General features: G+C 42.2%; 1 protein-coding gene across 2 annotated transcripts; it reads left to right on the plus strand.

Annotated features, from left to right (window-relative positions):
- Positions 1 to 6,437: 6,437 nt before the first annotated feature.
- LOC147437285 (BNR/Asp-box repeat family protein) lies at positions 6,438 to 16,675 on the plus strand. 2 transcript variants are annotated; one of them, XM_086486852.1, is made up of 11 exons: positions 6,438 to 6,667; positions 6,867 to 7,008; positions 7,428 to 7,536; positions 8,151 to 8,237; positions 8,325 to 8,452; positions 8,625 to 8,721; positions 9,073 to 9,150; positions 9,653 to 9,875; positions 10,018 to 10,247; positions 11,073 to 11,607; positions 15,047 to 16,675. In XM_086486852.1, the coding sequence occupies exons 2-10, from the start codon at positions 6,977 to 6,979 to the stop codon at positions 11,103 to 11,105; spliced, it is 1,017 nt and encodes a 338-aa protein (XP_086342978.1). In that variant the 5' UTR covers positions 6,438 to 6,667; positions 6,867 to 6,976; the 3' UTR covers positions 11,106 to 11,607; positions 15,047 to 16,675. The 2 variants fall into 2 exon arrangements, with proteins under 2 accessions (XP_086342978.1, XP_086342980.1); XM_086486854.1 differs by lacking the exons at positions 6,438 to 6,667; positions 6,867 to 7,008 and having other exon boundaries at positions 8,155 to 8,237.
- Positions 16,676 to 18,216: the final 1,541 nt, after the last annotated feature.

Below are 18,216 nucleotides of genomic sequence, written 5' to 3' on the forward strand. Positions count from 1 at the left end.
CTCTCAGCAACACCATTTTGTTGAGGTGTATAAGGCACTTTACATTGGTGTTTTATCCCACGACTAGCCAGAAATGCATTAAATTCATGAGACATATACTCCCTCCCTCGATCAGAACGGAGGGTGCCCATAGTACATTTCGAGACATTTTCAACCATAGCCAGAAATTGTTTGAAGCACATAAAAACTTCGGACTTCGCTTTAAGCGGAAATACCCATGCATGCCTGGAGTAATCATCAATGAAAGTCATGAAGTACAGGTAATTGCCCAAGGACGGAGTTTGCATGGGCCCACAAACATCACTATACACAAGCTGCAACCTGCATGTGGCCCAAACTGAACCATCCTTTGGAAATTTAGAACGCTGCATCTTACCCAAAATACAGCCTTCACAAACATGTTTGATAGGTGCTTCAAGAGGCGGCAAAGAAGCAACCATATATAGATTTCTGCAAACGCAGCAAACTGGCAAAATTCAGATGACCAAAACGTGCATGCCAAAGTTTTTCATCTGAAATAGCCCTTGAATCTGCAATAGCATTTGCAAAATTTTGTCCACACTTGTCATACAAAGTGAGCTTATACAACCCACGGCACAAAAGGCCAGATGCAACAATTTCATCACCAAAACTGAGATCATGAACTGTACATCTGTCATCCACAAATTTGACTACAAGTCCAAGTCTAGCAAGTGCGGATACAGACAAGAGATTCTTCTTGATCCTAGGTACATAAAGTGCATCAACAAGTGTGAAGGAACTGCCATTAGCAGCAGTGAGCACAATCTTTCCAACTCCCTGAACTGGATAAGAGGCATTGTTGGCACAAGTGTCTGAATTCCCATGAGGGATAGGCTCTAGAGAGGTAAACAATTCATGATGTGAGGTAATGTGCTTTGTAGCACCACTGTCGAAAATACCACACATGTGAATCTGCAGCGACTGACAAGCATGCATCATGGACATCAGGATTGTAAGTGCATTCTGCGCTAAACGCCCATTCTGCATCAACATCAGCATTACAGTCTCCTTTCATAGAAGACTCAACAATGGCTGCATTTGTAGTGGAAACACCCTCTTTCTTCTTAGCCTCTTTGGCCTTCAACTTAGGACACGACTTGATCAAGTGATCATTGGCTTTACAATAATGGCAACGCATCTTCTTTTTGCCCTTATCACCAGAATTGCCGGATGAAGTGCTGCCACAACAGAAGCATTAGGAACAAAATTTTTGCCACTCGCAGCAGAACCATAAGAAGTGGCTGCATTACTGTTACCACCCTTTCTTTGAGAAGCAATAAAAGCCTGTTCAACTGCACGCTGCCTAGTCCTGTTTTTTCTAGAAAGTGACTCTTGCAACAGCAATGTGCATAATGCATCAAACTTGACAACTTCAGGATTTCCTTGGGTCATCAGTCTCCAAGTACTAGCAAAAGTCTGGTAGGAATCTGGTAAGGCATCAAGAAAAATCTGCACAAGGAAACTGTCTGAAATGACTTCACCTGCAGAAATAAGCTGCTCATTGATATCCTTGACACTAGCAAGGAAAGTTTCCATATCATCTTCCTCATGCATAATCTTTGACTCTAGCTCTTTATGTAGCAAAGAAATTTTAGCCTCATTGCGGCTTGCATAAAGACCTGCTAGAATATCCCAAGCTTGTTTTGCAGATTTTGTTGAACGGATGTGAGGAACAATGGTGCACTTCACAGACAACGCAATCAATGCATGAGCCTGCGCATCCTTAACATCCCAACGAGCTTGTTCTGTCGTAGGCAAAACAACTCAAACAGCTGCAATCCTTGCAGCAAGACCTGCAACATCCTCAACATCACCTACATCCTCAGAACTAGGACGTACATCAATGCCCTACACAATGTTCCAGACACCCTTTGACACAAGAACATGTTGCATCATATAAGCCCACATAGGGTAGTTGTCCCCATCCAACCTGTCCTCAGCAACAAACATCTTGAACACATCTGTGTTGTTGTTGTCAGCCATGGTAAATGCTGCACCTGATGTGAAAACTGCCCGAAAATAGGAGAAACGGAGCGGGAACAACCTGTGCTATATAGCACAAACTGTAGAAGACTATAAGGCACCTGTTATGCAGAAAACGGCACTGACATAAATTCTGCACAAAATGACAAAATAGCCTGTGCAGTACTGCCTGTAGTGGAAACGGAGGCCGAAATGAGCCCAAATCAAAATTCTGAGCAGACCGTGCTCATTGAGCTTACCCAAAATTTTTGTCGACTTGCGAATGCTCACCAAAGCTCACTGAAATCGGAGAAAGTGAGCAGACGTGTGCTGGAGCAGCTGGCGACTAAGCCCGGGAGGACGTGACCTGCTCAGATACCAATTGTTGGAATTAGGGTTGCAGAGAAACACACACAGCTTGGAGAAGATGAAGGAAGCTCAAGGCACACAATAGAGAGTGTGGTACTTAGTGTGCAATGGAAAGATAGATAGCCCTAGAGTGATGGGCGCATATACAATGCACGGGGGAAAAAACCTCCTAAAGAGGGAAAAAATGCCCCGGCGGTCCTGGTGTGTTCACACACATCACTACCACATGTATATGGTAACATACTTTATCATTTCACTCCACTTTTGATTGTTTAAAGTCCACATTCCTTAGCATCATGGTATTTTTATTTCAAAAATGTCCAATGAAATGCCCCAACCTTACACGTACAATCTTTCCAAGTGTGCAAACATGATTAAAAAAATACTAATCTTGACGAGTTCAACAAATCCACAAATCCATGAGGAGCTTGCAATGTATATATTGCCCACAGGAGATACAAATAATCGTAATCAAGGTGCACATGTGAATTGCCACAGTAAGAACTTCGTCATTTGAACGAGCATGATTAGCTAACAACTGACAACACCTATAGTACCCCACTATGTAAAGTGGAATGAAGCAACAAGAATCCTTGACATTTACATGAAAGTGTCACCTATCATATCAAGCATCACCTCATGATGTTTTCCCAAAACTTGGATACACTACAACAAAACAAGTTTTCATCGACGCATATATCGACGCACCACATCGATATCTGCGTCGATATAGACGTCCATGTGAACCTGTCGCTATTTGCATCGATATCTGCGTGGAAAGGCTTCATTTGCGACGCAAATATCGACGTATATAGCGACGCAGATATCGACGACCATAAGAGAAAAAAAAAATCTTGGGCAGAGGACAAGTAGCCTGGCCTATGCCCAGTGAAAAGATGGACACAGCCCCACCACAGCCAGACTTCCTGCCCTCTGCCCAAGAAAGCGAACAACACCAAAATCAACCGTGCTCCCGCAGAAATTTCGGTAGAGTTCCCTTCGTTTTTACATAAAATTTTCAAAAAAAAAAATCATGTATACGTCTCCTACATGCTATCCATGTAGGATCTCACATGAGATTTAAGGCCAATGATCGACCATAACGAACTATAACCAAAACTTAAAAGCAAAACGCAACCGGATTTGACCTACGATTTGTGTATTTGGCATTAATTCAAACCCATTGACCTACGGCTTGCCATACACGCTCTTGACATTGCTTTAAGACTACTAAATGAACTACGGATGGTTTCGATAGGCGTAGAAGCCATTTTCGAAGTTCGTTTGTGTTTTTTCGTAGAAAAACGCAACCGGATTTGACCTACGGCTTGTGTATTTGGCATTTCTTCTATCCGTTTGACCTACGGCTTGCCATACGCGCTCTTGACATTGCTTTAAGACTACTAAATGAACTACGGATGGTTTCGGTAGGCATAGAAGCCATTTCCGAAGTCCGTTTGCATTTTTCCGTAGAAAAACGCAACCGGATTTGACCTACGACTTGTGTATTTGACGTTTCTTCTATCCGTTTGACCTATGGCTTGCCATACGCGCTCTTGACATTGCTTTAAGCTACTAAATGAACTACGGATGGTTTTGGTAGGCATGGAAGCCATTTCCGAAGTCCGTTTGCGTTTTTCCGTAGAAAAACGCAATCGGATTTGACCTACGGCTTGTGTATTTGGCATTTCTTCTATCCGTTTGACCTACGGCTTGCCATACGCGCTCTTGACATTGCTTTAAGACTACTTAATGAACTACGGATGGTTTCGGTAGGCATAGAAGCCATTTTTGAAGTCCGTTTGTGTTTTTCCGTAGAAAAACGCAACCGGATTTGACCTACGGCTTGTGTATTTGGCGTTTTTTCTATCTGTTTGACCTACGGCTTGCCATACGCGCTCTTGACATTGCCTAAAGACTACCTAATCGTCTACGGATGGTTTCAATAGGCATAGAAGCCATTTCCGAAGTCCGTTTGCGTTTTTTCGTAGAAAAACGCAACCGGATTTGACATACGGCTTGTGTATTTGACGTTTCTTCTGTCCGTTTAACCTACGGCTTGCCATACACGGTCTTGACATTGCCTTAAGACTACTTAATGGACTACGGATGGTTTCGGTAGGCGTAGAATCAGTTTCTGAAGTCCGTCCGCGTTTTTCGTAGAAAAACGCAATCGGATTTGACTTACGGCTTGTGTTTTTGGCATTTCTTCTATCCGTTTGACCTACAGCTTGCCATACGTGCTCTTGACATTGCCTAAAGACTATCTAATGGACTACGAATGGTTTCGGTAGGCATAGAATCAGTTTTCGAAGACCGTTTGCGTTTTTTCGTAGAAAAAACGCAACCGGATTTGACCTACGGCTTGTGTATTTGACGTTTCTTCTGTCCGTTTGATCTACGGCTTGCCATACACGCTGTTGACATTGCCTTAAGACTACCTAATGGACTACGAATGGTTTCGGTAGGCATAAAAGCCATTTCCGAAGTCCGTTTGTGTTTTTCCATAGAAAAACGCAACCGGATTTGACCTACGACGTAGAAGCCGTTTATCTCAGTCCGTTTGCGTTTTTCCGTAGAAAAACCCAATCGGACTTCAAAAACGGCTTTTATTTTGGGCGTTTTTTCTATTCGTTTGACCTACGGCTTGTTATATGCCCCCGCCCAACCTTTTTTGAGGAGGAAGCTTGTCTCTAAGAACAACGACGGCGTTGTTGTTGCTCTCTAGAGGACTTTCATGTGTAAAGGTGAGAGTTGAGCTTCGAATGTATTTTGAGCTAGTCAAATGTAGTCATAGGCTGCATCAGACGATCCATGTCACTTTGGCTCGATTGATGAGATCCGCCAACGACAGATGCTGGATCTCCTATGATCTACCTATCCCAGCTAGCTGTTTTAGCCGTTTATTTCACACCCAGCAGTTTAGGATTCCATAATATTTTATTTTGTCATTTTGTCATCTTTTTACTCTGACTTTGTATCAGATCCACCACATTGTAACTTTCTTGTCTCATAGGTCACTTTGGCCTTTCGAAGACGTTAATATAACATTTCATTTCATTTCTCTCTTTAATTTTCTGTTTTTAATTTTAATTTCCTACGCGCATACATTAATTCTCTCTCTCTCTCTCTCTCTCTCTCTCTCTCTCTCTCTCTCTCTCTTTCCTACACACACACACACGATGTAGAGAGAGAGAGAGAGGGGTGGGGGGGGGGGGGGGGGGGGGGAGTGACATAATAGCTGCGCAGTAGGTTTCGGCCACGATCTGAGCAGGCGAAAATGGCCCCTGCGCGCGCGGGTTTCCCTTTTTTCTCCCAAATTTTTTGGCGTCGCAATGAGCGTCGATATACCCGTGGGTGACTGTGTCGATATAAACGTGGCAAATAAAGCCTTCCCACGTGTATAGCGATGTTTTTTGCGACACGGATATCGACGCCTATATCGACGTGCTCTAATTCCGTCGATATATGAAAAGACATGGCCGTCGATATATGATGCGTCGATATCTTCATGTTATGTTGTAGTGATAAACTCGGTCTCCTTCGTGCAATCAACTTCAACTTGGTGAACATTCAACTCTCCCACATTTGAGAAGTTGAAGCTTTTGTTAAGAAGTACTTCAACAACACTGTCAGCGTTTCTACAACCACACTACAATTTCTATACTGACAGACGTCTTCCCACATTGCCTATTTATATCTCAACAGCCTTCTTCGGCATATCATGAATGCTTGACAATTGTGTTTGTTTCTAACTTTCTCTATGCTTTGAAGACATTGTCACTAATGCTCTTTTATGTCAAAGTTAACTATTTGAGTACCACAAAGTATGTTGTTTATTCTTGCTTGATGCACTCATCATTGTAGTTCAATTAAAGTGACTTGTATCTAAGTGACTTACTATTCCCGTGACTGAACATTTGGCAATCACGATACGCTAGTTAATGTCTTAGGACAATGGCTTCATAGATCTATCCTGCGAGTCACTATTCCCGTGACTGAACATTTGGCAATCACGATACGCTAGTTAATGTCTTAGGACAATGGCTTCATAGATCTATCCTGCGAGTCTTGAACTCAAGACGGGGAAGAGAGAGAGAGAGAGAGAGAGAGAGAGAGAGAGAGATAGCGAGCATCCTTAAACTCTTAGGTGGTAACTGCATGGACTTGCGAGCTACACTTTTCATTAGTGCGCTTCTAAGCAGCGGCTAAAGCTTGGATTTATGGCAGCATGCGCGCATAGATGGCAGCATTCCAAGCTTGCCGAGCGTCAGACGAAGTGACCAGGTTATTGCTACAACTCAGAAATCTTCAGGTAAAGGATTCGCTCATCGATTTCTCTAGATTTCACAAGCCTGTATTTTAGTCCGACGCAAAGCCTCACCTTATTTTAGTCGGGCACTCTGCAATATCGCTTTCAATTAAAGCAGGCTCTTTTGTATTATTTGCTCATCAATCCTTTGAACCTTGCTCCAAGTAATCAATGGGCAGTGTCAGTTTTCTTAAAAACGCAGGTCTTCTAGGGTTTCTTTGCTTTCTGGGCATTGCTGAATCGTACACACATGGAGAATATAGGGAGAGCTTATCTGCCTCAAGTCGAGCTTCAAGAAGGGTTCTGCACGATATGACATCAAGTCATCATAGCAATATGTCAGGGTAATGGCTATATTGTTTTTGGAATTGTAATTATCTATCTAATGAGGCATGAAGTGTATGCCAAAGTTTTTTGTGTTTTCATGTGTGCGTAAAGACCCAAGGCAAATTGATTTCCGGCAGCACCTCCGTGAATTAAAAAATCACAATTCTTTACAAGTCTGATTTTGCAGTCACATTAATAAGGCACCGATAATTTCAAGTTTTATCTTGAATGCAGCGGTCAAGGCTTCAGTCTCATCATTTGTCTATAGTGGGTTAGGAACCCTTTTGGGGACATAGGACTCATAGGCAAATCTTCTTTTTGATATGTAGTGCAACCTCCATAAGTGTGCATGTGTGCATGCTAAGATGTATATTGGGTAGCATTCTTTGTGGTGCATTCTACACTTTCTTAGTTGATGGAGTTTCAATGAGCACAGAATGTGGCTAGACACAACACCTTCAAGCTCAGCTCTTGTACGGCAAGAATTTCTATTTCCACTGGAAGAAGCTCCATTCCGCAGCTGCCATGCCTCCACCATTGTTGAGGTATGCTTGCCTTCTACATCCTATACAGTTTGCTCATCGGATTGCCCTTTTTTAACTTTGTAAAGTATCTAAGGGAGTAATGTGTTTAAAGAGTTTTTAGACCTGAATATTGATGCCATCTTACTGCACTGCATGCCTTTGATAATCTAATTAATGATGTTTTATGAAGAGCTTATGGGAGCTTTATTACACAGTTTTGACATGTGCTTCAATTATTGATCTTTTTGCATCATGGTTTTTGGCCACCTTGACAATTTGAAGAGATGTATCTCTTCAGTCATGTTTACTCATGAACAAGTAAACGTAACAAAGTTTTCAGAATTTGTGTTATTTTTTACTGGTAATTGATTCCATTTTCAAATGCATTCGAATAAAATGGTAATATTAATGAGCCATAGTTGGTCTTGCGCCAGTAGAACTGGTGAACTGGCTGACCCATAAGTTGCTCGCTTTTGCATCCTCGGACATTTTCCAGTGAATGGTTGGAGCTAATGCATCTTGCCTTTATGTAAACCATTAGCGTTCATGTTCTAGTAGGGTGCATGTGTGACCTTAACTGCAATATCGCCAATGTAGCTTTTCTCTCTTCTTGGGTGACAATGATATATCTGCAGGCAGAACCAGGCATGTTTCTAGCAGCGTACTTTGGAGGCAGATATGAAGGCGCATCAGATGTGAAAATATGGATACAGACATATAAGGTTCTAAATTGATGCAACTCTTTGATTTCTCTGAAGTTCCTCCTTATTTTCCATTATGCCATGACCAAGCTTTCATAATTCTTGAAGGATGGCATATGGTCTTTTCCTAGTGCTGTTGACGAGGAGGATGGCACCCCTATGTGGAATCCGGTCCTTTTCAAAATGCCAAACAACGATACACTAATTTTTTACAAGATTGGGCCTGAAGTTCAAAAGTGAGCATTTTTTCCCCAAGCTTGCTATCAATGCTACTATGCTTTGTGTGTGACCTGGGGAGTTGTCTTGTAAACTCTAAGCAACAGAGTGGATCAATTTCGACAATCTTAAGAGGGTGCTCTCTTTGATTCTCTTTTGGTTGTTTTGACGATTTGTGTGGCTGTTGCTCAGGTGGAGTGGTTTCATGAAGCGGTCCAAAGATGGCGGGAGAACCTGGTCGAGCAGAGAACAATTGCCTCCAGGGATTTTGGGTCCATCAAAGAACAAGGTACGAGTCTTCTTTTTCTAGAGTGCACACACATGCTATGTTACATGTTACTACTTGCATGTTCCATGAGTACAGCAAAAAAAGAGCAAGCAACACACAAACCATAATGCAATATAAAGCTCTACAAAAGGAACTTGGAATAGATTTAGAGGCCAGATGCAGTTAAGCTGAAACCTTTTCTCTATGATGCTGCTTGCACGATATTGTGCACGAGTTGATTATGTCCTCTTTTTTCTGGTCTTTTTTTTAAAAATGATAAGTTTGTGCACTTGTTGTGCCATCTTTTTAACCCTACTCTGAATTTGTTAAACCTTCTTTAAGTATGCTTATAATGCATATTGTGTCTTGCAGCCATTAATGCTGGAAAATGGGCAACTCATTTGCGGATCATCTGTAGAGAGCTACCAGTCATGGGGAGCATGGGCAGAGGTAAACTTATCTTAATGATGAGACCAGGAGAAAGTCTTGGAAATATTGCATACTTACACTTAGCTCCTCAGGGAGAGACTGTTCGCACATGCCTAAGTGAGCTTGCCTTGGCATTACAAGACTTACTGTGCTTCATTTTCTTTTAATAAATGTTCAAGGCTTAGTTTCTCTCGTTTTGCCAAATTGAGCTTGCCTTGACATTTTGCAAGTTTACTTGTGCTCACTAACTGTGCAACGCGGTCTTCAAAAATCCCCTTGTAAAATAATATGTCCCATGTGGTTTTTGCAATGCGGTGTTGTATGATGCTAATTGGGCTCTTGCAGATGAGGTCCAAGTGGTAAGATATGTCCGAGGGTTAGTTTCCCAAATTTGCAGACCGACAGTCTCATTTGCTAACGTCATGGGCTGTTCTAAAGAACCAAATGGGATAATTAGACATCTATTGAAAAGTAACTAAATGTTTTGCATATGGATGTCTTTACATTCCATGTGTGCTTGCAGGTCACAAATGATTCTGGTGAGACATGGGTGAAGCATGGACCCATTTATTCAAGAGAGAATATGGCAATGGGGGTCATTCAGCCTGTGGCCTACAAGACCAACAATAGCAGCCTTCGGTTCTTGTTAAGGTCGAATGGTGGGAATGTCTGTTTGGCAGAGTCTTTTGATGGTGGCTGGACATGGAGTTCTGTTCGTCCCATAGACCTTCCAAATCCAAATAGCGGTATTTATGTTCCTTCTGTAATGAGAGCATACAAGTAGTGTTTTCTTTCCACACATGCACGCGCACTGTGTGTGTGCACGGGACATGTATTTGGACTGAATGCTGGATGTCTAATTGTCCGAACCCATTTGTTTGCAAGCAGGTATCGATGGAGTGAAGCTGCATGATGGGCGTCTAATTCTGGTGTACAACACCATTTCACGTGCAGTCCTCAAGGTTGGCGTGTCAAAGGATGATGGTGACACTTGGCATGAAGTGCTGACTCTGGAGGAGTCGGAGCTGGGGAAGGATGAGTACTCTTATCCTGCTGTTATCCAAGCCTCAGACAATCTCCTGCATGTCACTTACACGTACAAACGGACCCAAATCAAGGTACTCAATAATGTTTGGTGTCACCCCATGGATAGATAGATAGAGAGAGAGAGAGAGAGAGAGAGAGAGAGAGAGGAGAAGAAGAAGAGAGCTCATAAATCTATCGACGAGCCTTGAACTGGAGACTTGGAAAGGGGGGGGGGGGGGGGAGGGATGGGATGTAGCCTTAGCACATGTACTCTTCGGCAGATCTGTAGCTGACAAGGTGGCGGGCCCTCAGCTATATCTAACACGGGCATGGAAGATGGGACCAAAGGCTCCCATTAATCTAGGGCCCGGACATCAATCGGACTCCGTAGATTCTGTCATATTTTTGTAAACTAGGGTATATGCTCGAATTTACTTTCTCCCACCCCTATACATTTGCATGGCAAAACTTCACGAAAACGTGTACATTCCACGTGGCGTGCGCGCCCGGGGGGGGGGGGGGGGGAGGGGGGGGTGTTTTGAAGTAAATATGGGTACCGGGGTTCACATTTTTCCCAAGTTTACTTTGCCCAAGTTTGTCTGAGATCGTTTGTCTGAGATCTACGGTGCAATCAATCATTCCACCGTAGATCCCATCTCCTCCTATGCCCGTGTGAGATATAGGTGAGGCCGGCCGGCCTTGCTTGGGCAGCACAAAAAGCTGACACGCAGTCTTGTGTACTGACATGCAACCCTCACGCCCTAGTGATTCTATGGCTGGCCGGCTGAGCGTCTTTCATCTGCTTATTCTGTGTGTGTGTTGTGTGTGTGTGTGTGTGAGAGAGAGAGAGAGAGAGAGAGAGAGAGAGAGAGCATTCTTTGGAAGCATGATTCTAATTTTTTGTGTTGATTTTGCAGCATGTGGTCCTCAATACAGATTTTCTGCATTAAAAAAAAGAAAACCCAGCAAAGCTAGGAAAAAATCTTAATGGGGGCACTCTTAATCAAAGCAAGCATTTGTGTATCTTTCTCCAGTCTCTCAAGAGCAATCTCTCTCTCTCTCTCTCTCTCTCTCTCTCTCTCTCTCTCTGTATACATTTTTGGGAAGTTGACAAACATAGGTTTGAAGCTTTTTTTCTGGCAACTCCACTAGAAATAAATGTATTCTTTAGTGGCATGGCAAATTTTTTTCAACTTCTAATAAGCTATATATTCCCAAATCTTTCATTGAGGTTGAGGTATAGATGTTTTATGTAAGCCCAAGTCACTTAAACTGAGTCTTCTGTTGGCCCCAAAATCTAATTTACAGGTAGAGTGCCCCAAACGCAACATATTCAATTGAGGCTCAAACGCATTGGAATCATATGCTTTCTACAATAACTAGCCAAAAAGAAGGATCAAGCAATAAGAAATTGCGAGTCAGTTGCAGAGCTGTAAGGGTCATATCAACATTGTAAGTATGCCACATCTTCATTCTCGTCAATTGTGCTACGATTCACATTGCAATTTGGGCCTATGGTGGACGTTTTAGGGTCGGTGTCTTCTTCTCTTAGATCTTCCATATGACGGGCACTTGTGCACCAATAATTCTCATAAAAGAAGAGTAATTGACCTTGATAACACCCGAAAAATAGACATAGCACGAAAAATATGTAGACATTGACTCCATGGAGACATACCGATGACCATCTACACAAGATAATGCATACACAAAGCATGCACTAACATAAATCATAAGCCACACTAGATTTTAAACAAACATCAATCACATTCATATTTTAGTCTACATTGGACTGCAGATGCATCATTACTTTACACTAGATATAACTAGTCATCACACCCATGGCCGTACTTATCTCTATATAGATGCACTAGAATCATCATCATCACCACAATGGTGAATGGATAAAATGTTGTAGAAATATTGCCACACATATACTCAATCAAATATAAAAACCTAAAGAGTAAGCATTTATGTTTCAAGAATCATGTTTATATGTACACATATAGAAGTCACCAGGCTGAATAGCATCGGCTCGGTATCCCCAAAAATATCAAAGTAATAATTGGTTGACTCTATTCAAAATCACTTGCTGGTCTCTTGACAAGAAAGTGGAGTAGCTCTCCTTCATATAGCAAGCTACACTATACCCAACCCTTGAATTCGCATGAACTCTTGAAGTGGTTGTTGATGCCAAACTAAAAGCCTCAAGGTAAAACTCTTAACCATTGAGGTGTATCTACCAAATCCTCCTCCATCCATTTTGGCATCAATAGCAAGGTAGTTCTTGAACTTGACCAAGTACTTTTTGATTGGGTTTTCCTCCACTTCCCTTTCCCTGTGTGCCAAGATTTTCTCAGGATGAAGGATTTGTTATATCTCTTAACCTCTGGTTTCTCAATAGGAACCAAATCCTATGGCACTTGTCCCTTGAAAGGTAGTAGAACACTCATGTGGAATGCATTCTGAATCCTCCAATTATCTGAAAAATTCAATGTGAAGGTTGTATGGTTAATCTTTGACAAAATTTGGAAGGGCCCATAATATTTGAAAGACCTGGCCCCGATAAAAATTTGTTGATGTTTCTAGAGTAGTGAGAGGTTGCATGCATAAGCAACCACATCAAGGATGAGGATCCCAAAATGTTGTGATGGACGATGTTTGAGGATATACAATATTGAACATAATAATGTATATGGAATTTTGTAGGGGACTCAATCATATTTTCTAGCTCGTTTTCACTATGCAAAGCACCTTGAATTGACATGGCAGGCAATGAAAAAGAGCAAGATGCAGTAAGAGTTCTAAAAGATATTAAGTTGTGGGATAATCTACAAACAACATTAGAACCAAGAAAATCTTTAACTATTGTGAAGAAGAACATAATCACTAATAGCTTTGTATGGAGCCTATGTGTGAAGGTAGAGTTGGAGCAACCCAAGAGTTTTGAAAAAGCGGCAAATATTGCCAAGGGAAAGAAGTCGCAGCTACATAGAAAACTAGAGCTTGGTATTATCCTCGTGTTGTCATGAATGAGTAATAACGTGATCTTCTTAATGGTGATGTGAATCTTCTTCATGTAGTTGGATGTGATTGGATGTCCCTACCAAGCTCCAAATGTTCAATGATATGTGCTCAAGGTGCTTGGTATTAGACCCGTGTGGTCATACACGAGGAGGTACGTGATCTGCTTTTAATGGTGACGTGAATCTTCTTCACGTAGTTGGATGTGATTGGATGTCCAAACCAAGTCCCAAGTGTTCAATGATATGTGTTCAAGGTGCCTCCTAGTTTCTTTACAAAGATGAACTCATCAATGGAGATGCAGACAAGAGACAAAGCTTGCAAAAGGAATAAAATTGCTTAGGTCAAAGCTACCCAAAGAGCTACCAACATCAAAGAGGTGATGCTATTGGGTGTTTATGGGGCTTGTGGCACTTTAAAAAAGGTGTATAAACATCTTACTCATCCATTTCATACACAAAACACATGAACAATCCACTTTCAGCGAAGAAACGGGAATAATCAAGAAAGAAACAACAGACAGCCTAAAAATAGGTAACACTGAAAACACAAAGAATAGGTATTGCACAAGGCCTCAACCATCTCTCCATCTCCTTCATTCCACCTGAAAAACATTACATCCATTTGGGATTAACATGTTCCCTGATCTGAAGAGGTGTTTTTGTTGGGGTATAAAGCCCAATGTGGTCGCCCAGGTAAGTGGGCGGGCCGCCAGGTATGTACACATATTCTTTTGTTAAAACCTAATAAGAACTCACTATGCTCTACACATTACAGTAGAGCGAGTTCACCATATCGTCGTGCTCTTCTTCTCGCACTCTCTCTCGCGTCGCACTTCTACTCGTACTCCTTCAACTGGTATCAGAGCTCAGATCGAGGCTCGGGGCAGCATTTGCAGGTAGCCAGTCACCTGCTCAGATTGGAGTGAGATTCGACAGGCGAAGACACGGCCCCAAATCCTGTGGGACAGCCCGAAGGGCTTGGTGTTCTCATAATTTCATTTTGAGGTCATCTCGGCCACCGTTCGGCTTCGATAAAACTCTGCACAGGCCATTTTTGACTACGTGGTCTTGGCGGGTGCAGATCCGACTCTGCAAATTTGGGGTTTCGGCCTACGACTGCAAGTGCTGAGGATATCTACACTTCCAGAGTGCTGATTTGTGGCTGTCTACACAACGAAGGACAGCTCACAGTTCTTGGAGGCGTGTCACATACGACACGGGCACACCTACACACGGACTGTAGGTGACATCCACTAGTTCATCAAGTAGCTTGTAGTTGTTGCTTGATATTCCAGATTTCATCCTGACATTGCAGGTACTTCCACATGGGATGTATTGTCAGAGATGATGTATGTCTGTTGAGGGTTTGTTGGCTGTGAGTCACGCAGCAAACAACCGCCGCAGCGGTTACAGCATACAGTGGGAAATTTGTGGATGTATGACTTTGTGGGAAGTCTATGTAATGTCAGATTTACTGCAGCCTTTGTTGAGGGTCGAGTGAGGTTTTATTGAGCTGGGGGATTCTCGAATGTTGAGATCCTTTTGGTGATACAGGTCTTGGAGCGATCCCTCGAGCACCCTTAGATAGGCAGCTAGGATGTATTGACTATGAGTTAGACAATTGGGATTGCATCTTTGCTTTACTGCCGTTGAGGCATTGTCGCAGTCTATGCTTACAGGACAGTGACAAGACAATGAGAGCTAGTACAGGTGCAGGACAGGTTTACCCGTAGCTTACAGTGTTAGAGAGACAGTGTTTTTTGAGCTGTTTTTGGTCTGTTTTTTGAGTACACCAGAGCCATTTTACAAAGGAGACTCTGTCGACATTTTTGCAGAATCTGAAGCTTTCTTGGTTCATTTGACAGGTTGATATTGGTTCAGAGGTCAGTTTACAGCGGAAACTCTGCCGAATTTTTCCCAGGAAAGTAAACTATTGTGAAGCGTAGCTATGGCTGGATCACAGGACACTTCTCTTTACAATATCAAGAAGCTAGATGGAACCAATTTCCCATTGTGGAAGAAGAAGATTTGGCACGTGTTGGTACAAAATAAGCAGATAAAACCTATAAAGCTCAAGGCGATAAAACCAGAAGATATGGACGAAGATGAATGGAGCGAAATGAATGAATTGGCACTTTCTACCATTATGCTGACTTTGGCAGAAAGCGTTTACTTCAATGTAGCAGACGAGATGTCGGCTTATGAAGCATGGACAAAGTTGAGTGATCTTTATGAGAAGTAGAGTGCAGCTTCACAGGTATACTGGCTTAAGAAGCTTGTTGACTTTGAAGATGAAAGAAGGGACACCTATGTCCAATCATCTGAATGAATTCAACACCATCTACAGTCAGTTGGCAGCTCAAGGTGTCAAGTTTGATGAACTTGTTAGAGCTATGTTCTTGTTGATCACATTTCCGAAAAGTTGGGACACTTTTTGCACAGCTTTGAGTAATTCTGCACCTCCAGATGTTTTGACCATAGCAGGTGTAGAAGGCAGTCTGCTTACTGAAGAAACCAACAGAAAGACAATGGACAAAGGCAAAGGAACAGCCTTAGTTGTCATGGGAAGGACCAAAGAAAAGGACAAAGGTGGAAAGAGGAATCAGTCTTGTAGCAAGTCCTGCAGTGCTAAAGGCAAGAGTGACATAGAATGCTACCATTGTGGCAAGAGAAACCAACAGAAAGACAATGGACAAAGGCAAAGGAACAGCCTTAGTTGTCAGGGGAAGGACCAAAGAAAAGGACAAAGGTGGAAAGAGGAATCAGTCTTGTAGCAAGTCCTGCAGTGCTAAAGGCAAGAGTGACATAGAATGCTACCATTGTCACATGAAAAGAGACTGCACAGAATGGAAAGCAGAAAAAGGCAAAGAGAAAGCTGAAGACCATGGTGAGAAGAACAAGTCCTAAGTGAAGATTCAAGAAATAAATGTGACAAACACTGTTGCAGAGGATGACAGTCTAGTGTCAGGAGACATCTACTTCTTGAACAATACAATGGACTCAGCTCTTCTTACAGCATCTGATGGAAATGCACTGAGTGACTGGATTATAGACTCAGGGGCATCACTTCATGTGTCTCCAAACAAGGAGTGGTTTATCTCTTATGTGACCACTAAAGATCATGTTCGGCTAGGCAATGGGCAGACATGTGAGATCTTAGGTGTTGGAGATGTTCAATTGAAGTTTCAGAATGGCTCTTCTTTCACGCTGAAAAATGTGAGACATGTTCCCGCAATTACAAAGAGCTTGATCAGCACATGTTTACTTGATGATGCTTGCTACGTCACCACTTTTGGACAGAACATGTGGAAGATATCCAAGGGTTCTATGACAGTAGCACATGGAGTAAATTCTGGAGGACTTTACATGATTTATGTATCAAATGTCTCTAAAAATGTAATCAATGTAACCGAGCAGCCGAACGTTTCTTTTGGACATAGCCGGTTAGGACATATGTCCAAGAAGGGAATGGAAATCTTGTCTCGTTGTGGTTATTTGCATGGCTTTTCATTTAATGATTTGAATTCTGTGAACATTGTCTATATGGTAAGCAAACACAACAGCCACATAAGCATAGAAGCAATAGAAGAGATACACAGTTGGCACTTGTTCATAGTGATTTGTGTGGACCTATGCCTAAACTATCTCTAGGGGGAGCTTCTTACTTTATGACATTTATAGATGATTACTCGAGGAAAGTATGGGTTTACTTTCTCAAGCACAAGGATGAAGCGTTTACTGTTTTCGAAACGTTTGTGACACTTGTGGAAAATCAGAGTGGCAAGAAGCTTAAATGCTTACAGACTGACAATGGTGGAGAGTATGTTTCAAAGGCCTTTCAGGACTTTTATGAGTCAAAAGGTATAAAACGTGAACTTACTGCTCCTTACAATCCTCCTCAAAATGGTGTTGCTGAGAGGATGAATAGGACCATACAAGAGAAGGTTAGAAGTATGTTGTCTAATGCACAATTGCCAAATGGGTTTTGGGCTGAAGCTGTATCAACAGTTGTTCATCTTATAAATAGATCTCCTAGCAAGGTTTTGCAGAAAGATTTAGTGGAAGAGATGGTATGGTGAGGCAAAATACCCTCATACAAGCATCTCAAAGTCTTTGGCTGTGAGGCATATACTCATGTTCCAAAGGAATTTAGGAACAAACTTGAGCCAAAGAGTAGAAAGTGCATCTTTCTAGGCTATGGTAATTCTGGTGAGATAGGGTATAGACTTTGGAATCCCAAATCCAAAAAGGTTATCCGCAGCAATGATGTTCACTTTAATGAAGCCAAATATCAATTTAAACCAGAGAGGGTTGAGGAGATTAGAAGAGTTGTCTTCCAAAAAGATGGACCTGCACGTGCAAGACAAAATGTCCGGGCTCAAGAGGAGCAAGGACAGGATAGATTGGAACCACGGGTTGTGGCTGAGCCTCAGCCACCTCTTTTGCGTAAATTGGAACGTATCTTACGACCTCCTGATCGGTTTGTTCCATCTATGAACTATGTCATGTTGACTGATTGTAATGAGCCTTCATGTTACAAGGAAGCAGTGCAAATGAAGGACTCCGGGAATTGGCAATTGGCCATGCAGTCAGAGATGACAGCTCTGCATAAAAACCAGACATGCAAGCTAGTTAAATTACCACAGGGCAAAAAGGCTCTACCTTGTAAATGGGTTTACAGGTATAAGATCACTACTCATGATAGTCAGCCAAAGTACAAAGAAAGGCTTGTTGCCAAGGGCTTTAAGCAAGAACAAGGCATTGAATTTGATGAAGTCTTCTCTCCAGTGGTCAACATGACTACATTGAAATGCTTTCTTGCATTGGTTGCCATATTAGATTTTGTGTTGCACCAAATGGATGTCAAGACAGCGTTCTTGCGTGGTGATTTAGATGTGGAAATTTACATGCAGTGGCCAAAAGGGTTTGTTGAGAAAGGCAATGAAGATTTGGTATGCCAGTTGTTAAAGAGTCTTTTTGGCTTAAAACAATCACCGAGGTCATGGTACCGTAAGTTCCACAAGTTTATGCTTTC

The sequence above is a fragment of the Adiantum capillus-veneris genome, chromosome 17, assembly GCF_014529385.1.
Source record: "Adiantum capillus-veneris isolate H3 chromosome 17, ASM1452938v2, whole genome shotgun sequence".
Taxonomy (NCBI): Eukaryota; Viridiplantae; Streptophyta; class Polypodiopsida; order Polypodiales; family Pteridaceae; genus Adiantum; species Adiantum capillus-veneris.

Excerpts from the sequence above, each read along its gene's own strand:
- LOC147437285 (XM_086486852.1), top strand. The coding sequence starts at position 6,977 with ATGACATCAAGTCATCATAGCAATATGTCAGG. Across the intron at positions 7,537-8,150 it reads ATGCCTCCACCATTGTTGAG|GCAGAACCAGGCATGTTTCT; the intron begins GTATGCTTGCCT and ends ATATATCTGCAG. Across the intron at positions 8,453-8,624 it reads ATTGGGCCTGAAGTTCAAAA|GTGGAGTGGTTTCATGAAGC; the intron begins GTGAGCATTTTT and ends GCTGTTGCTCAG.